The sequence below is a fragment of the Amaranthus tricolor genome, chromosome 8, assembly GCF_026212465.1.
Source record: "Amaranthus tricolor cultivar Red isolate AtriRed21 chromosome 8, ASM2621246v1, whole genome shotgun sequence".
NCBI classification, from domain to species: Eukaryota; Viridiplantae; Streptophyta; class Magnoliopsida; order Caryophyllales; family Amaranthaceae; genus Amaranthus; species Amaranthus tricolor.
The window spans coordinates 23,554,459-23,572,227 of NC_080054.1; the positions used below are offsets into that span (position 1 = coordinate 23,554,459).

The following is a 17,769-nucleotide window of genomic DNA, read 5'->3' on the forward strand; positions in this document are numbered from 1 at the left end:
ATTATGTTGAGCTAGACTTATTATGAATGCCAACAAATAATCGGGAAAACATCGGGAAAACAAGGTGCACTGTGCACAAATTCCGTAAGCCATAGAGAAATCATCCCAATGCCATGAGAAATCATCCCAAAACCATATGGCGTTGCGAGGAAGGGTTCTAATAACTTATAAAGTGCGTGCACCCTCTATAATTGATTGATCCTCTATAATTAATCGATATAGGATAAACCATCAAACTTCTCCTCCCTTTCCTCTCCACTCAATGCTCTATTGGCCTGCTTGGTTGGTATTAAATGGTGATAACATCAATGTATAGCATAATCTGATACACGACATCATAAAGCATCATCAGATCAGACAAACGCGAAAATCACAATAAATGAGTTCTACGAGTTTTGCAAAAAGCAAAACCATTAATGAGCAGAGTTGTATCATTAAACCCCTACAAGGACTGTTGCTAAACATGCCAAATAAAAACAAAATGTAAACTAAACCTTTTCACTAACATTGTTATACATGCCAAATAAAACCCAAGGGAATTAAATGTAGAGTTGTAAACCTTAATTTCAAAGTTCATAGCCTGGAAATTTAGATATTTCAGGGTGAAGAAGATCAAAGAAGAAACAAGCAGCTCCAGCAAGTCCTAGGAAAAGAGAATAAGCATGATCTGTTTCACCAGAAGATACCAACTCATTTCCTTTATGATATAAGAAGCTTCCAAATGCCTTTGCTCTTTCTGCATATATCACTTCTCCTGTTAATTTGTAGAGGGAAAGGAAAGCATACCCATTTCCAGCTACACCATCAGCAAGTCCCACCTTCTTCACCAATCCAACTTTCCACACCACTTCTCCTGCTTCTATTGCTCCATCGCGGAATTCTCTTTCATTGGGGAACACCTGCCATGTCCATCGCCAACAATAAGCATTAGGCTCCGTTTGTTCTGCAACGCACAACGCAATTGTGCAACAGCCTTGTAACAAAAAATCAACGTCTATTATGTTTACAAAGGGGTGTTTGGAAAAAAAGCTTATTTAGCAATATTAGCTTATTGTGATTTTGAAATTGAGTGGCCAAACCATCCAATTCTAATGTTTGGTAAACTAGCTGGTTGAAACAACTTATGGGTATAAATAAGCTATTTTTGAACTAGTTGCTCATAACAGTGGTTTCAAAATCAGCTGTTTGTCAAACACCCACAAAAAGTTGTTCTGATTATACATCTTTAAAGCACATCCCATTTTAGTCTCTAGAAGCTTATGCAATGTGTTGAACTCATAAAATTGCCTAGTTGGATATTTGGACATGTATCACCCCCGAGTAATGGAATGGATTTGAAGTCATTACAAGTTTATGGGACTTTATCCAACATTGGTTATATCGGCAACTAATGTGGGGTGTATAGAGTAGGCTCTCCACCTACTAGGCTAGTCTTTTGGGTGAGTTCTCTTGAATATTCTAAAACATCCCGACACTTTACAAAAGTAATGGTTTGGTATAGGCAAAAAAAAACATTATCCGTCAGCACTTAAAGCACTGCAGAACAAAAAATATGCAAAAGCTACAAACCTGTGAGGCCTTGCACAAGGTAATGGCAACACCTGTTGCACCATGAGACCACTGAACCAAATTATCCCTAGAGCTCCCATCACTTGAGGGGTAGTTTCCACTATTGGGTAATCTTTTACTCATCATGTACCTCAAAGTCTTCTTGACATCCTCAGCATCATCGTCTGATAGTGGGAAATGAAGCAAAACATGCAAAATCCCGGCAAGGCCATGAGCAGCACCAAAGTATCTTGTCCCGTGCCATCTGTACATCAACGGACAGGATGGATTATCAGAAGCGCCTGCTCTGCCACCTGCTATGATAGCTTCAACTACAGGCATGAGCAGGTCATTCGACAACGCATCTTCTCCCAGGTGACTTTTGATGAACAAAGCCGCCCATAAGAATCCCGCTCTTCCACATAGAAGATCGTATGACATTCCTAAACCCCCTTCTTCAGGTCCTACTGGCAGTGCTTTTTCTTTTGCTACCTGTATTAATCCAAATACATTGATACAGGATAAATTTTCCATATTATAACCTAAAAATCATAACTAGTATGGAATGATTCCATTGTCTAATCTATATTACAATTATAAGCAATTATGATGATTGCATAACAGTGGTAAAATATTAAAGCTTCATTATTATAATTTGATTTTTTTTTTGAAGATAACCTGTAGCTTATATTAACTCAAATCAAGATCCACCAAAGTTTGGAGAGTTAGTGGAAAAGGGGCCATACAAATCTTTTCCATAGCGTTACCAGTATCCTGTCGAGCAATCATATGGGCAACGGTATTACCATGTCTACGGACAAAGCTACATTTGAAACTAGGAAAACAAGAGATCAAAGCTAAGGTATGATCCAAAAGCGTATGAAAGTACGTGGAACCAGCTTCCTTCTTGGAGATAGCATTGAGCACAGTTAAGGAATCTCCTTCCAAATATATATCACCATAACCCAACCTCTGAGCTAATTCAATGGCAAACATGGCAGCAGCAGCTTCGGTGATATGCACGCTCCAATTTGCCATAAATCTTCTAGCTCCAGTGAGCGGCACAGTGCCATGAGCATCTCGAAACACAACACCCAAGCCTCTAAGTAAGTTCGACCCGACATGAGCATCAAAATTGATTTTAACCCAACCTTCACACGGAGGCTCCCACTTTTGGTATGAAAGAATTCTTGGAGAATAAGACACCCCTATCTGCTATATAATTGGTAGTCTCTGATCATTTTAACAAGAGAAGTCGAGAGCTGTAATACATCACAATTTTCTTGGCCCATCATGACATTATTCCTGCAAATCCAGCACGCCCACAAAGATGGTACGATAGTCGCAAGCTCCTCAGATGATGCGTGAGACAGCAGCCATCGGAAAGTGTCAATGAAGGAGGATCGCGGGGCATCTTGAAGGAGTGAGAAGTGAGGATGTGTCATCCACATAGAGAGGTTCAGCTGACAATCCACAATAGCATGGCACACTGATTTTGATTCTACATCACACCTTGAGCAGACTGGGGATGGGGCCATATGCCTGTAATGGCATATCTCATTCACCGGTAGTGAATTTTTACAGGCGTGTCATATGAAATGTTTAAGTTTAGGTGGCCACTTTTGATTCCAAATTTTCATCCAAACTTCACCGCCCTGCTGTACCTGCCTCGAAAAACCACCCATTCCCAACCAATAACCGGTTTTAACCGAGTAGTTTTCCTCTTTTGATAAGGCCCAAAACAGACGGTCAACCACTTCATTTGGAGATATAGGGATTGTAAGGATGTTTGCCACAGTTGTGCTATCAAACACGACATGTAAGGTGTCGATCTTCCTTTGTCTACTATCATGATCAATAAGGTTCCATGCCAGAAAATCATCTATATTATCATCAAGGAGATTGGGAGCCACAAACTTCCCGTCAGACATAAGCCATCTATCACCTTTGATATGAATCGAGTCCCCTTTGCCAACTCGCCACCCTAATCCTTCAATAAGAAAAGATTTCGCCCCCCCAAATGCTTCTCCACGGAAGACTTGGATCAAAACCCCTATTAGCATCAAGAGGGTCGTTGTGCTTGTAGTAGCGGGCTTTCAAAACAGCAGAACGAAGAGGGTTAAGCATTATTATATAGTTTCCACATTTGTTTTGCTAAGAGGGCCTGGTTGAAGCATTTAAGATCTCGAAAACCCATGCCTCCTCTACTCTTTGGTAAACATAAGTTTGCCCAACTGTGCCAATGCGTCTTCCTTGCATCCCTCGAAGAGCCCCACCAAAATTGTGCCATCATGGAGTGAATATCATCAATAATACTGTTTGGGATTCTGAAAATGCTCATCATATAAGAGGGAATAGCTTGAACAACTACCTTTAGCAATACCTCCTTTCCCACTCTTGACATCAATCTTTCCTTTCATCCCTAAATCTTCCCGATGCGCTCCTTTATGCACGAGAACACCGTCTTCTTTGATCCCCCCACAATTGTAGGTAGACCCAGATATTTGGAGTGGCGTTCAACCTCCTTGACCCTTAACATCTCCCATATCTCAATTCTCGTTGCTTGTGACATTCCTTTGCTAAAAGAAACCTCTGTTTTATCAAAGCTGACTATCTGGCCCGATGCTCTTTCATATACGCTAATTATATTAGCTACCTCCAAAAATTCTCGAATATTGGCTCTAGCAAAAAGGATACTGTCGTCTGCAAAGAAAAGGTGAGATAAAGGTGGTACCCCTCTACAAATCTGTACCCCATGAATCGACCTCCAGGAAATGGCTTGCGTAATCAAAGATGAGAAAGCCTCCGCACACAGAATAAAGTGTCTAAGACCCCGAGTCGGAATGACATTCCCATGTATGGTGCCATTTATTTTCAAAGAAAAAGACACACTGGTGATGCAACTCATGATTCTTCGAATGCAGCTATCACTGAAGCCCATTTTCATCATTACCCTCTCCAGGAAACCCCACTCAGTTCTATCATAGGCCTTACTCATGTCCAGCTTCAAGGCGAGAGAATTATTTCTTCCATTCCGTCCACGCTTCATTGAGTGAAAAGCTTCAAAGATAAGGAGAGCATTATCTGTGATTAAGCGCGCAGGGATGAAAGCACTTTGGTTGATTGAAATGATCGTCTCTAGAAGGCCCTTAAGCCTATTTGCCACAGTTTTATACACTATCTTGTATATGAAATTACAACAGCTAATAGGTCTAAAATCAGTCAGGTGTTTTGGATCATTGCATTTCGGGATAAGGGAGATACAAGTTTTATTTACATTTTAAGATCAATCAACCCTCTCCACCATTTTTTAACCATACATACCACATCACCCCCAATCACATCCCAAAACTTCTGAAAAAATAAAGCATGAAAGTCATCGGTTCCTGAGGCCTTGGTTGGGTGCATTTGGAAAACAGAGGTGCGACCTTCATCTGCATGTGGCTCAGCATTCAGCATCTCTTTCATCTCATCCGTTACCATCGTTTGGTTTCCATCAAGGGCTGTGGAGAAACCTGATCGTGAGCTAGTAGCAAAGAGTTTGTCATACTATGCTGTAATGAGTCTTTCAATGTCCACTTTGCTGGTCCACCATTTCCCATCCTCATCAAAAAGACCTTTGATCATGTTTCTGCGCCTTCGAGAGCTAGCCTTATGATGGAAGTATTTTGAGTTTTTATCCCCGTCCCTGGGTTCATTCACTCTAGATCGAAGGTGCCAATAAGACTCTTCCAGGTTGTGGAGATTATCCAACTGCTCGGCAAGGGATTTGCATGTGTTCATCATAGTGGCATTCGAATTACATCTTTGAGCCGCTTTTAACTTCTTAGCATCTCTAATCAATCCTCTTCCTCAGGGACCCAAAAGTTTTCTCAGACCATGAAGCAAGTTTCACAGCACAATTTTCGATACGAAAATCAATATCCCCTCCAATCATCTCATTCCAGGCTTCAGTCACAATCTGTTTGCATTCATCATTTGATAGCCATAAAGACTCAAAGCGAAATAACTTTTGTCCATAGTTATCTCTACTAGAGTTATTGGTGCTCAAGAGAATGGGGGCATGATCTGATCTATATATAGGGAAGTGGCGAATATCAAAAGAATCAAAGAGATTTTGCCACTCTACACAAGCAAGAATCTATCCAACATCTCACGGATCAAGTTTGAAGGCTGTGATCCTCTACTCCACGTAAGGGCTCTCCCCCTAAACCCCAAATCCACTAAACCGCAATCATTTAAGCATTTTCGAAAAGCATCCATTTCCCTTTCAGGCCTTGCATTTCCCCCTTCTTTCTCTCTAGCCCACAGAATTTCATTAAAGTCGCCAAGGAAAACAATAGGTCCATGAACCTCAGCTCTCATCTCCCTCATCAAGTCCCAAGTCTTGAATTTGTTTTGTCCATCAGGCCACCCATAAATACCACAAGTGAACCATACCCTGCCATCATTCCTTTCCTCCCTAACCTCCACAAGAATGTGATGATCAGAAAATGATATTACCGTCACTGTTATGTCTTACCAAAAACCCATACCCCCAAAGTTTCCAACACTATCTAAGCATAATCCCTCCGTAAAACCACATTTACTCCTGACTCTCTCCAGTTTGCCCCTATCCACCATAGTTTCCATGATAAACACAAAGTCAGGCCTCTCTCTCCAACACCAACCTTGGAGAGCCTTAATTGTCAAGGGATTGTTTATCCCTCGACAGTTCCAACTAAAAATTTTCATTGCTGTTCGCGGGGTTGGGCGACTACAACCTCCGCTACTTCTTCAATAGGAAACAAGTAAATACCATTACCAGAACAAGAGCGCTTTTGGTCTCCATTAGAATCAACCATCTCTATGTCATTGTCCCATGTTTTCCTCTTCATCACTAGTTCGACATGTGGCACATCTATTGCTGCTAAAAGAATCTGCTGTTGAGGAGGACGTTTGGGTACATTTCTAGAGCCCCCTTTCCTTTTAAACTTCAGTGGTTTTCTAGAATCAGACACAAAAGACCCAGTATTAAAAGCAAACTGCACGGATCTCGAGGCCACATCTTACAGAAGCACCAAACCCAATATTCCCCACATCATGTACTGCATCGACAGCAGCACCAAACCCAATATTCCCCACACCCGTATCTTCTAGGTTTGTTATTAATCAGAAATTGTCTCCCCATGAGTAACACCTAATGCATCTTCGAAAGCCCCTCCTCCCATATTTAATCTGAGACTATCGCCTTGTCCCTCAAGAACACTATCCCCCTGCTGTCCCTCATCCACCTCAACGATACATGCATCACCAACTTTCTCCACATTCTCCTTCATTCCACTACTAACGAATACAGTAGCATCATAATCAACATTTCCCCCCTTCGGTCTCACAACAACATTTCTAACAGTTGACATACATCTTTGTTGATTTCTTGCAGGACAAGTAATCTCTGTTCGAAACTTCATGGACGTCCATTGAGAACCTTCTCCTTATCACTCCATTGAAAGAATTGGAACATGAAAGAATTGGACCCCAAAGCCCTAATGACCACACCTTTGAGACACCAAACATGGTTCATGGTTCTTTTGAAAGCATCGAATTTTAGGGCTTTTTCAGTGAGGACCTTTCCAACCAGCCGTAGGGATAACGTTTCTTCATGAGAATCATCGTTACCTTCACCCAGATCAACAACATCTTCACTATTCATGATAGTTAATTTGGAGCATTGCTCGACTAAGTCATCCGCCATGAGAAGGACAGTAGGCTTGTCTCTAAGGAAAAACCTAGAGAGAGAAAAACACTAACTTCTAGAGAGAAGGGGACTTGCAAAAGTAATGGGTTATAATTATCATTTGATTAAGTGAATGTTTATCATCTAAAATACAGGATCACAACATAGAAATGTGTATCAAGCATCAGTTATAATAATATCAATAATAATTGCCAAGAAAATCCATTACTGATAATATATAGAGAGAAGAAACCTGGATAAATTTGTCCAAAAATTGGCCACAGCTTAGATAGTCCTCGATATAGTTCATAACGACAGCGCTCAGTGCATAAACTCCTCCTCTACCGCTCAAAAATGTCACATGTCTGCAGAACAATAGTAGACAAATCATGAAAACTTAAGATATCAGTTTATTTATTCACTAAATTTATTTACTTAAACGTTAACCAATACATTATTGTTGGGATTTTGACTCGAACCGAGTCTATTATCGGTTTAAGATGAATCAAGTGTGGGTCAAAAAGGCTAGATGCGAGGGGATTATTGTTGGGATTTTGTGACTCGAACCGAGTCTAATATTGGTCTAAGATGAATCAAGTATGGGTCAAAAAGGCTAGATGCGCGGGGTGCGGAGATCTACGCGGGGCGCAGATGCGGGGTGTGCGAAGATCTACGCAGGGCGCGGATGCGCGGGGTGCGGAGTAATTCGCGAGGCGCAGAGAAGCTTCTGTCTTGGAATAGCCTGGAGCGTGTGCCGCGGAGATCTACGCGGGGCGCGGCCTAGTACGCGGGGTACGGAGTTTATGCGGTTTTGCGGTTTCTTCACACGTTTTTGGCAGTTACTTTGTTTAAGGGCCGATTACTTTGTAATGTTAACTCTAATTTCTTTTTATTAAGTGACATACTATATAAACCCCTCTTGTAATTAGAAATAGGGTATGCAACGCATGCAACACAAAGTGAGGAAAACTGAGAGAGAAAAAGCTTGGAGAGCCATTGTTGTGGCTTCTCGTTCATCTTGTAATCTCCCGCTTTATTGTGAAAAGTTTATTCTCGGTGCCGGTGGATGTAGCTACCACGTTGATAGTGAACCATGCTAATTTCTCGGTGCGATTTTCTTTATTGTTTGTTTGAATTTTTATTGTTTTCCGTTATTGTTTTCGATCTTTGCTTCCGTTGTTGCACAACAATTGGCATCAAAAGCTCAGGTTTAATCCTAGGAAGAGTTTTTTTGAGGGAAACAATGGTAGGAGATTTTACAATAAGGATTGATAAATTTAATGGAAAGAATAGCTTTGGGCTATGGCAGATTAAGATGAAGGCGTTATTAAAGCAATTGCAGATTTGGCGTCCGTTGATCCCAAAAAGTGCGGCGTCTACATCGGGATCTGGAGACGGATGGACTGAAGAACAATTAGTAGTGATGGAAGAGAATGCTCATTCTACCATCTTGCTCAGTCTTGATGATCATATCATCACGAAAGTTGTTGATCAGGAGACGACCGCGAAATTATGGTTAAAATTGGAGTCATTGTACATGAAAAAATTGTTAACCAACAAATTGCTACTGAAACACCAGTTGTTAGCCTCAGTATGCATTCAGGTATTAAGATATCATCTAGAAAATCTTAATTCTATTTTACTGGATTTGCATAATTTAGAAGTTAAGATAGATGATGAGGATGCAGCGTTAATATTGCTTGTTTCTCTAACGAATAGTTATGAAAACTTTGTGGAGTCTTTTGTGGTTGGCGAAGACTCGTTGACCCTAAAGGAAGTGAAGGCATCACTTTATACTAGGGAGTTGCGTCAAAAGACGACAGGTGATAATGAGAATTATGGCAGTGAATTAGTTGTTAGGTCGGGTAGAAATTCTAGAAAGAAAAAAGGGTCTAACAATAATAATGGTGCTAGGTCGGATACTTGTAATAGTAGAGATGGGTCTAGCAGCACTAGGACCATAATATGTTATCTTTGTCAGGAACCAAGACATTTTAGGTCTAAATGTCCAAAATTAAAGAATAAATCTTAGGCCACAATAGTCGAAAGTAAACAGAATAAGAACTATGATTTAGAAGAAGACTTAGCATTGATTAGTTGTGTTGAGTCTAGTGATTTGTTTGATAGCTGGATTCTTGATTCTGTTAGTGCGTTCCATATGAGTCCTCGTCGGGATTGGTTTGATACTTATGAGTCTTGTTTTGGAGGTTTAGTTACGATTGCTAATGGTACTCTATGTGAAGTAGTAGGTATTGGTTCCATGAGACTTCGGACTAGAGATGGGAGAAAGGTTACTTTGACTAAGGTGAGACATGTTCCTGCATTGGGGAAAAACTTGATATCTCTTGGGACCTTAGATGATTTGGGGCTCAATGGTGAGTTTAGCAATGGGGAAGTGAGTGTCTTTAAGGGTTCGAATTTGATACTTAGGGGTATCAAGGTGAAGTCCCTGTATGTCTTTCAGGGTGTTACGCTGCTTAGTTCTGCTGTTGGTGCTTTTACTAGTCACCAGGAGGTGACGGTTTATGATAGACATGGTCATATGGGTGAGTGTAGAGGGTTGGCATTGTCCATTGGGAATCATCTTACATGTGTCAAGGATGCCTACCTTGAGGATGACAAGCATTGGATGTTTGGGTTTAAACACGGGTGTGAGCTTAGCATTGAAGCTCATGACCACTTGTATGGTAAGATGGTTAGTTAGCTACATTTGGATAGTTCGTTTTGTGGATTTATGTTCTGAGTTTTAGGTATTTTGTGGCATCATTCCTATGGGATAACACCATTGCAGAACGGTGTTACAGGAATAGCGAATCGAACCTTGTTAGGGAGAGTCTTATGCATGCTCTCTAGTACTTGTTTGTTGAGTAGATACTGGATTAGTTTATTCGATCGGGGTTTACACACAGGATTAGAGGTGACCAGTATGTGTGTGGTTTGGCTCAGTAGGATATCGTGCTATCTCATGTTTGGAGCCTTGTTAGAGCTTTGGTGTGCTGTTGTATATTCTGCAGCTGCTGGTTATGGTGATAGTGGTACCAAGTTTGAGGTGGAGTATGAGGTTAACCCCTCATCCATTTCTATTCGACCTCAGATTGATGGTATTGATGTTGCCCTAGGTATCTCTCTGACTGTGATTTCTGGTGCTATTTTTGTCTTTGTGGATAGTTTAAAGGAGTCAATACAGGGAACATTCCGCCGATCTAAAGGGTTTCAAGAAAAGCCTATATGTTTTATCGAGAAGTCTAATAGGTTGGTTGTAGGGAGTGTTGTTTTGGTTACTATAAGTGTGGTAGGTTATGCATTGAATCTTGTGGGTCTGGCAAGGTTGGGAGCCATTTTTTTGGAGTCACTTGAACCTCCAACTTATGAGCACGTTGTAGAGTATAGTGGGCGGGCACAGTTGCTTGCTATGACTTTACGTATAAACAGAGTATGAGAACTGTTGTATAGACTGGTAGTGTTACTTAGCTCAATCATATCACTTCATTTTGAGACTGAGTCGGTCTACATGTCCATTGTTACGGTTCAGTATTTGGAGTATGTTGTGATGTGTACTTGTTTTGCGCATGCTAGAAGTGTCATTTGCAGGTTTATGACTCAACCTGGGTGAGGGCACTGGCAGGTAGATATTTGTTCTCTCTATGGTTTACTTGGATCAGCTGTTGTGTTTCTTATGTACGGGAATGATGTTAAGTGCTTAGTTACATTGATTGAAGCTTGAGTTGTGTTCGCTGAGTTTGATTGTGTCTTGATCTCGGTGATGGTTTTTTGTGATCAACCTTGGTTGGCTTTTGTGTACTACGATTGTGTGTTTAGTGATCAGGTACTTGATGTTCGGGAGAAGCACGGTTGGTCATATTTCATTCGGAATGCATGTACATGAAAATAGAGCTAAAGAAGGTAGGATGTTCTGATAGTCCTAGTAGATTCTTTGCTATGCTGGATTCATTAGCATCGGACCTTAAGCGGTTTGAGGGAGCTTACAGGTGGAGGTGTGCACAACCTCAAGGAGGAGCTTGCCTCATGGACTCGTGATGCAGGTGGAGCATTATGAGTGACTTGTAATGCTAGTTGAGCATTATGAGTGTTATACTTGAAGACAAGTATGTAATGAGTCTTAGATGGAGACTTATTGGTGTTGATGGGTCTTGGTTGGAGACTTATCGGGATGAGTCTTGGTTGGAGACTTGTCAGGATGTTTGGTTTATGTTTGGGCCTTGCATCGGGTTTTAGCTTGAGAATGATTTTGTTTCACTATGGTTTGATGAGGTAGCGGTAGACTACGGGTTCTCATCAAGGTGGAGATTGTTGAGATTTTGTGACTCGAACCGAGTCTAATATCGGTCTAAGATGAATCAAGTGTGGGTCAAAAAGGCTAGATACGCGGGGCGCGGATGCGCGGGGTGCAGAGTATTACTCGGGGCGCGGAGAAGCTTCTGTCTTGGAATAGCCTGGAGCGCGTGCTGCGGAGATTTACACGTGGCGCGCTTGCGTAGGGCGTGGAGTTTATTCGGTGTTGCGGTTTCTTCACACGTTTTTGGCAGTTTCTTTGTTTAAGAGCAGGTTACTTTGTAATGTTAACCCTAGTTTCTTTTTATTAAGTGGCATATTATATAAACCTCTCTTGTAATTAGAATCAGGGTATCAAATGCATGCAATAAAAAGTGAGGAAAACTAAGAAAGAAAAAGCTTGGAGAGCCATTGTTGTGGCTTCTCGTTCATCTTGTAATCTCCCCGGTTTATAGTGAAAAGTTTATTCTCTGTGCTGGTAGATGTAGCTATCACGTTGATAGTGAACCACGTTAATTTCTCGGTGTGATTTTCTTTATTGTTTATTTGAATCTTTCTTGCTTTTCGTTATTGGTTTCGATCTTTACTTCCGCTGTCGCACAACAATTATATTACTACAATGTCATTAAGTGACTTCCGCTTACGATACTGATAAGGGGTTGAACGTATGCAATCTTACCCTTGTTAGCGATAACACTCACAAAGAGTGATAGAGATTGTTTCCGATTAAGCGAACATTAGTTTCTTTCCTAATTCTAAACTCTTTAACTGCACGCCTCTTCTCTCAAAACCATAAACCACCATTGTACACCATCCATTAAAGCTTTAAGAAAGCTTTATTTTCATTAATAAAACATCTAGGCTTAGTGTGAAAGTAGCTAAGAGAACTACATAATTTTGCATAATTTTTATGTACTTGAATTAGGGTTTTCCCAATCAAATTGTCCACAATTCAATTTAATTTAAGGATTTAATCACTAATCATATGCATAACCAAATGTTACAAATTACTTAGTGTAACGTTTGGAAATAAGTATTTCATTTCAAATTATGGATTTTAACTATGAAATCATAATGAAGAATTTGAGAATAACAAGGTTTGCTTAGTTATTCTCAATTTCTCAACTTTAACTACTTAAAAAATAATTGTGAAATTTAATCTAAATCCAAATTTGAAAATTTTTGATTTGCCAAACAATAAATTTGAACCAATTTTAAATTTTCAAATAAAATCAATGTTTCCAAACATGACATAAATCACTTTACAATATATATATAACTAATTTTTGTATGCCTATACATTTTACGGGATGAAGATTAAAGGGTATTTAAAATATTCATTAGATTATATTCAATATAAAGTGAATAATAAATATAGCGAATCGGGTACAAAAGATAATAATTGGTTTAAGACAAACGGTTGAATGGCTTGAAAGTTGAAAGGCTAAACAAAGTAGTAAGAGTACTCTAGTCCACAATGTTTCTTGTTCAATAGATGATTCAATAAAAGTGTAGTAAAGACGCATTTTCAATAATATAACGTTCACCAACTGGCTATTATTGCTCCCTCATATATTTACTCTAATAATTCATTACAATATTAACTTATTTTATTTTTTAAAAGGAAAAATTCATCGTGGCAAATTTATTATTCATACATACAAATATAATTTTGTAGTTCCACCCTCCCTCACCTAAATATCTGGATTCACCACTTGAATCAATTCAACTAAAGGTATAATCTAAAATATCACAAAGGGCTTGTTCAGCAAACGACTATTAGCTGAAGCGTTGATTGAAGCTTTTGAGATTTAATCAGCCTAAAATATTGGCTGAAAAATCAGTTATTTAAGCTAGTTGTTCAAAGTAGATTTTATAGAAATGTTTGGCAAACATTATTTGTAGTTGTTGCCTATTTATGAGACAAAAAGTAGGTCAAAAAGCCAAAAGTAAATTTTTAGCTTGAAATTTAGTTGTTAATGGACTTAAAAATCATTTACCAAATTAATTTTTAACTATGAGACCAACTAAATAGTCAAAACTCAAAAATTATCCAAAAGTAAAAGAAAAAAGCTAACGGCTCATCTTGTGTAAGGTCGTCTCATGGTGAAACAACTTCAAAACAAGAAGCCCATAAACTAAAAGTTTTTATTATTAAGCTATATATTTAACTCAAATATAAAATATGTCTAACAGTGAGCACGTCTCATACAAAAATTTGTGAAAAACTAATTACCACACACCATCAAACTCTTAACAAAGACATTGCAAGAAAAAGAAATGGAAGTATTCTAACACGTGAATCATGATTTGCTACCCCACATCCACGTACATGGTACAATATTAAGACTAATATGCACAGACATTGACAAGCACACCAGCCACGAAGGGCCTAATGATTTGTCTTTATACAGACGACAAAATGACTCGATATATTCTAAAAATATCTTAGGTACATTCAAATGTCGTTTATTGACATGGTATTAGAAATCAATGTGATAAAAACTTAAGCTTAAAAACATTCAATATATAATCACTTGAGATCTTGTAAGATTCGTTACCTCAATGTTTAGTTTCTATAATAATATACAACTAACGTGTGAACATGATTGAACCGATTTAACGTTTGTCATTTCATATTCATATGCAAGTTGAGGGCGTAAAACAAATTGTAAATCTACTTCAGTAAAATGTGAACATAATTTATACACCAATGCATGTGTTTATCTTGGGATTGATGAGGACATAAAATGAATAATATATTGAAATATTTTAACAGTTTAGTAAACTTTTACCTTACTATTTTACTATATTTAAGCAAAATTATCTTACACTTTATTGAAGTAAATTTAAAATTTATTTTAAGCATATATTAAAATAGAGATTTAATCACGTTATACAACCTTATCCTTCAAATTCCGAATCCATCCATGCAAAAAAGGTACTAAACTAATAGTTGCACATAACGATCTATTTGTGTAAAGCACCTATTATTTAAAAACATAACTAATACTTTAACTATTCTTGTGCAAGACTATTTAAAATTTATATTTTTATAATATGAATTTCATAATATGAATGTATTAGTTGGACTATTTAAATTATAAATGAGACATAATTTGGTGTCTCATAGTGAAACCATTAATACTTTAGGTCCACCTATGTCCTGTATGACTATCCATAAGGTGAGCTTGGTGAAAGAAAATGAAAAGGCAAACCTGGAGTTATGCGCAATGGAGGCACAATAGCGTACAATATGAGCACAAAAGAGCAAGTCTTGGTAACAATTGCTGGCCTGGTATGCGCGTAAGCAAGTTAAAGCTGTTCCCATTAGGCCTGTGTAAATGGTGGGGTCACTGTCCACACATGCTGCCACTGCTCTCTCCTTTTCCCACGTCGCTTCAATAACCTAACCGATAATCAATGATTATATAACTTATTTTTATAAGTAAAAATTAATTTTTAAATTAATTTTTACTAATTATAACTGATTTTTTTATTATAATTATAATTGAATTTTACTAATTACAATAAATTTTTACTAATTACAACTAATTTACATTAATTTACCCTTTTTCAATTAATATTTTATCCGTTCTTATATACTTACAAGATTTAATTTATCATGCAATTAAATCCTTAATATCTCTAATTATGTATAATAAAAAAAATTAATATTAATAACCTTTACATTCAAACGAATCAAATAAAATTTCACTTAATTGTGTTTTAACTTATATTATTAAAACGTATTCTTTTTGTTTTCATTTGTTCTTCCCATCACTTTTTGCACAGATCTCAATATAAATTTAAAAGTCAAATAATTTTAATTGTTATTTTTTAAAAATTCTAAAAAATTGATATTTTTAGAAAATATATATTAATACGAATCTATCAAGATCCCACATATAGATTGATGAGAATTTATAGTAAAAATTTAATGCTAAAATTTGTAAATTCTATTTGAAATGAATATATAAAAAAATGAATAATTATAAAATAAAAAATAAATACCAAATGAATGGCATAGTATATTTCCAATATTGTAATAAGTAATTTGAAACTAAAAAATATCAATCAACCTTTACGGTTTCCCTTTCCCTATCTATGAGGTTTTCGTTAAATCTCTCATTTTCAATTGAAATGGAAAAACATATTTTTATTCTTGATATCTCTTTGCCGCATTTTTGGAGTTTTGGCAATTGATTGTTGGTTGTTAGTTGTTAGTTTTTTTAGTTAGTTTGTTAGATTAGCTGGAATTGTTGAATGTTTTTATTGGCTAACTGTTTGTGTAGATGTATGATAAATTTGAGTATTAACTGTTGACTGTTTATTAAAGAAAAAGTAAATCAACAAGCCAAATCTCAACTAAAAAAACTAGCTGAATTAGCTTTTTTTATTTTCAGCTACCTTAAAAGTCATTTACCAAATATACTTTTTGTTGTTTGAACGACCAATAGCCAAAAGCTAAAAATCAACCAAAAAATTAAGTTAAAAGTAAGTTAAGAACCAAACACCTCACTGTTGTTTTTGATAATTTGATTTAATTATTATACAGGAATTGAATTATATACATTCGGACTTTCAAGAACTCTAATTTTATACTTTTGGACTTTCAAGAGCTCTAATTTTATACTTTTGGACTTTCAAGAGCTCTAATTTTATACTTTTGGACTTTCAAGAGCTCTAATTTTACCTTTGGCTTTTTAGTTCTGCAATTCTTTTTCATATGCCAAAACAGCTTGATATAAGTAGCGAGTAGCCACGCTAAATTTATCATAGTTCTACGTGGACGTTTTGGCCCTTTGATAACCGGATATAATTATAAATATAAAATTCGAACTCTTGATCCCTTATCAAGTTGGCCTGTAATATTATATAAAAAGCTATCAAAAAATTTTGGATAATCTGCTTAAGCATTTCTTATTTTCTTTATAACTTTATCAATTTAGCCAGTTAAATACTTACTTTCAAAACTGAATTAAGGCTAAAATTATTGAAATACCTGGTTTTTAAGGGCCACGGCAGCAGTGAAAAAGGAATGATCATGAAGAACGAATTTGGAGAGCTCCATTGCCGTCTGATCATTATTTGCAACTAAGGATTGCAGCCATTGATTTCGCTCTTCATGTTTATCATCATCAGATACACGTTCCAGTATAGACGGCGACATCATTTTCTTGCCGGCTTCTTTCTCTCTCTTCAATTGAAGTTTCTTGAATGTTCTTAGAAACTGTAGGAGTAGGAGTAGTGACTAGTGAGTAATTTGCTAATGCTTGCGTGTTTGGCGTTTCATTAACGGAATGAAAAGCTTTTCCAGATTCCTCTGTTTTTCTATAACACAAAGGGGGAAATCACACTTTCTATCAAACTATAAAATGATAATAATAAAAAAATAAAGAAAATACAAAGTGAGAGCATAAAATTAGACACGTGCCAATTTATCACCGAACTCCATTTATTGGACAAATATTGGCCGTTTGATTCCACCGAGAGTTTTCACCGTCTTTCTTGCAAAAATATAACATTAACTTGATCAAATTTACAATTTAATTTTAGTATTAAACTTTGACTATGATTTCTTATCGATCTATATTAAAAATTTATTGATATGGGATCTTGCTATATACGTTTCGATATGTACTTTTTAAATATCAATTTTTTAAGATTTTTAAAAACTTATAATTAAAATCATTTGACTTTTAAGTTTATATTGAAATCTGTGAAAAAAATAAATGAGAAAAACAAATGAAAACAGAGAAAATATGAGCTACTCTTGTAAGTTGTCAGAGAGTGAAATTAACTATGAGATCGTCTTAAATAAAAATTTATAAATTAGTATCTTATGTCTCTTTGATATTGTAACACTTGTTAAGTATTTGCAAATATGAATTAAACAAATCGATAAGAAATGGAAAGATAACTTAAAATTAAAATGTTGCAAAGTACTAAAATAAAAAGTATGACAATATTAAAATTGTTAAGATTATAGAGGACTTGGTTCAACATGAAATAATGATTTGACTAAAAAAATATGCATCAATGATGAAGGACGAGGTCATTGTTTTAACTTAGTGTTTCCTCCATTTTATTATACTTGCTATATTTGACTTTTTAAGAAATCTAATATGTAGGGAAATTATTAATGGTGCCCTTGTACTATTGAAAAATTACAATGGTACCGAACTGCATTTCAGTGGTACCCCCCAATT

The 17,769-nt window shown here is 36.9% G+C and overlaps 1 protein-coding gene across 1 annotated transcript; it reads right to left on the reverse strand.

Moving 5' to 3' along the window:
- Positions 1-54: 54 nt before the first annotated feature.
- On the reverse strand, positions 55-16,946 carry LOC130821449 (lanC-like protein GCL1). The gene is made up of 5 exons (XM_057687236.1): positions 16,563-16,946; positions 14,776-14,966; positions 7,518-7,629; positions 1,570-2,040; positions 55-899 (listed from the first exon to the last, which is right to left on the reverse strand). The coding sequence occupies exons 1-5, from the start codon at positions 16,731-16,733 to the stop codon at positions 567-569; spliced, it is 1,278 nt and encodes a 425-aa protein (XP_057543219.1). The 5' UTR covers positions 16,734-16,946; the 3' UTR covers positions 55-566.
- Positions 16,947-17,769: the final 823 nt, after the last annotated feature.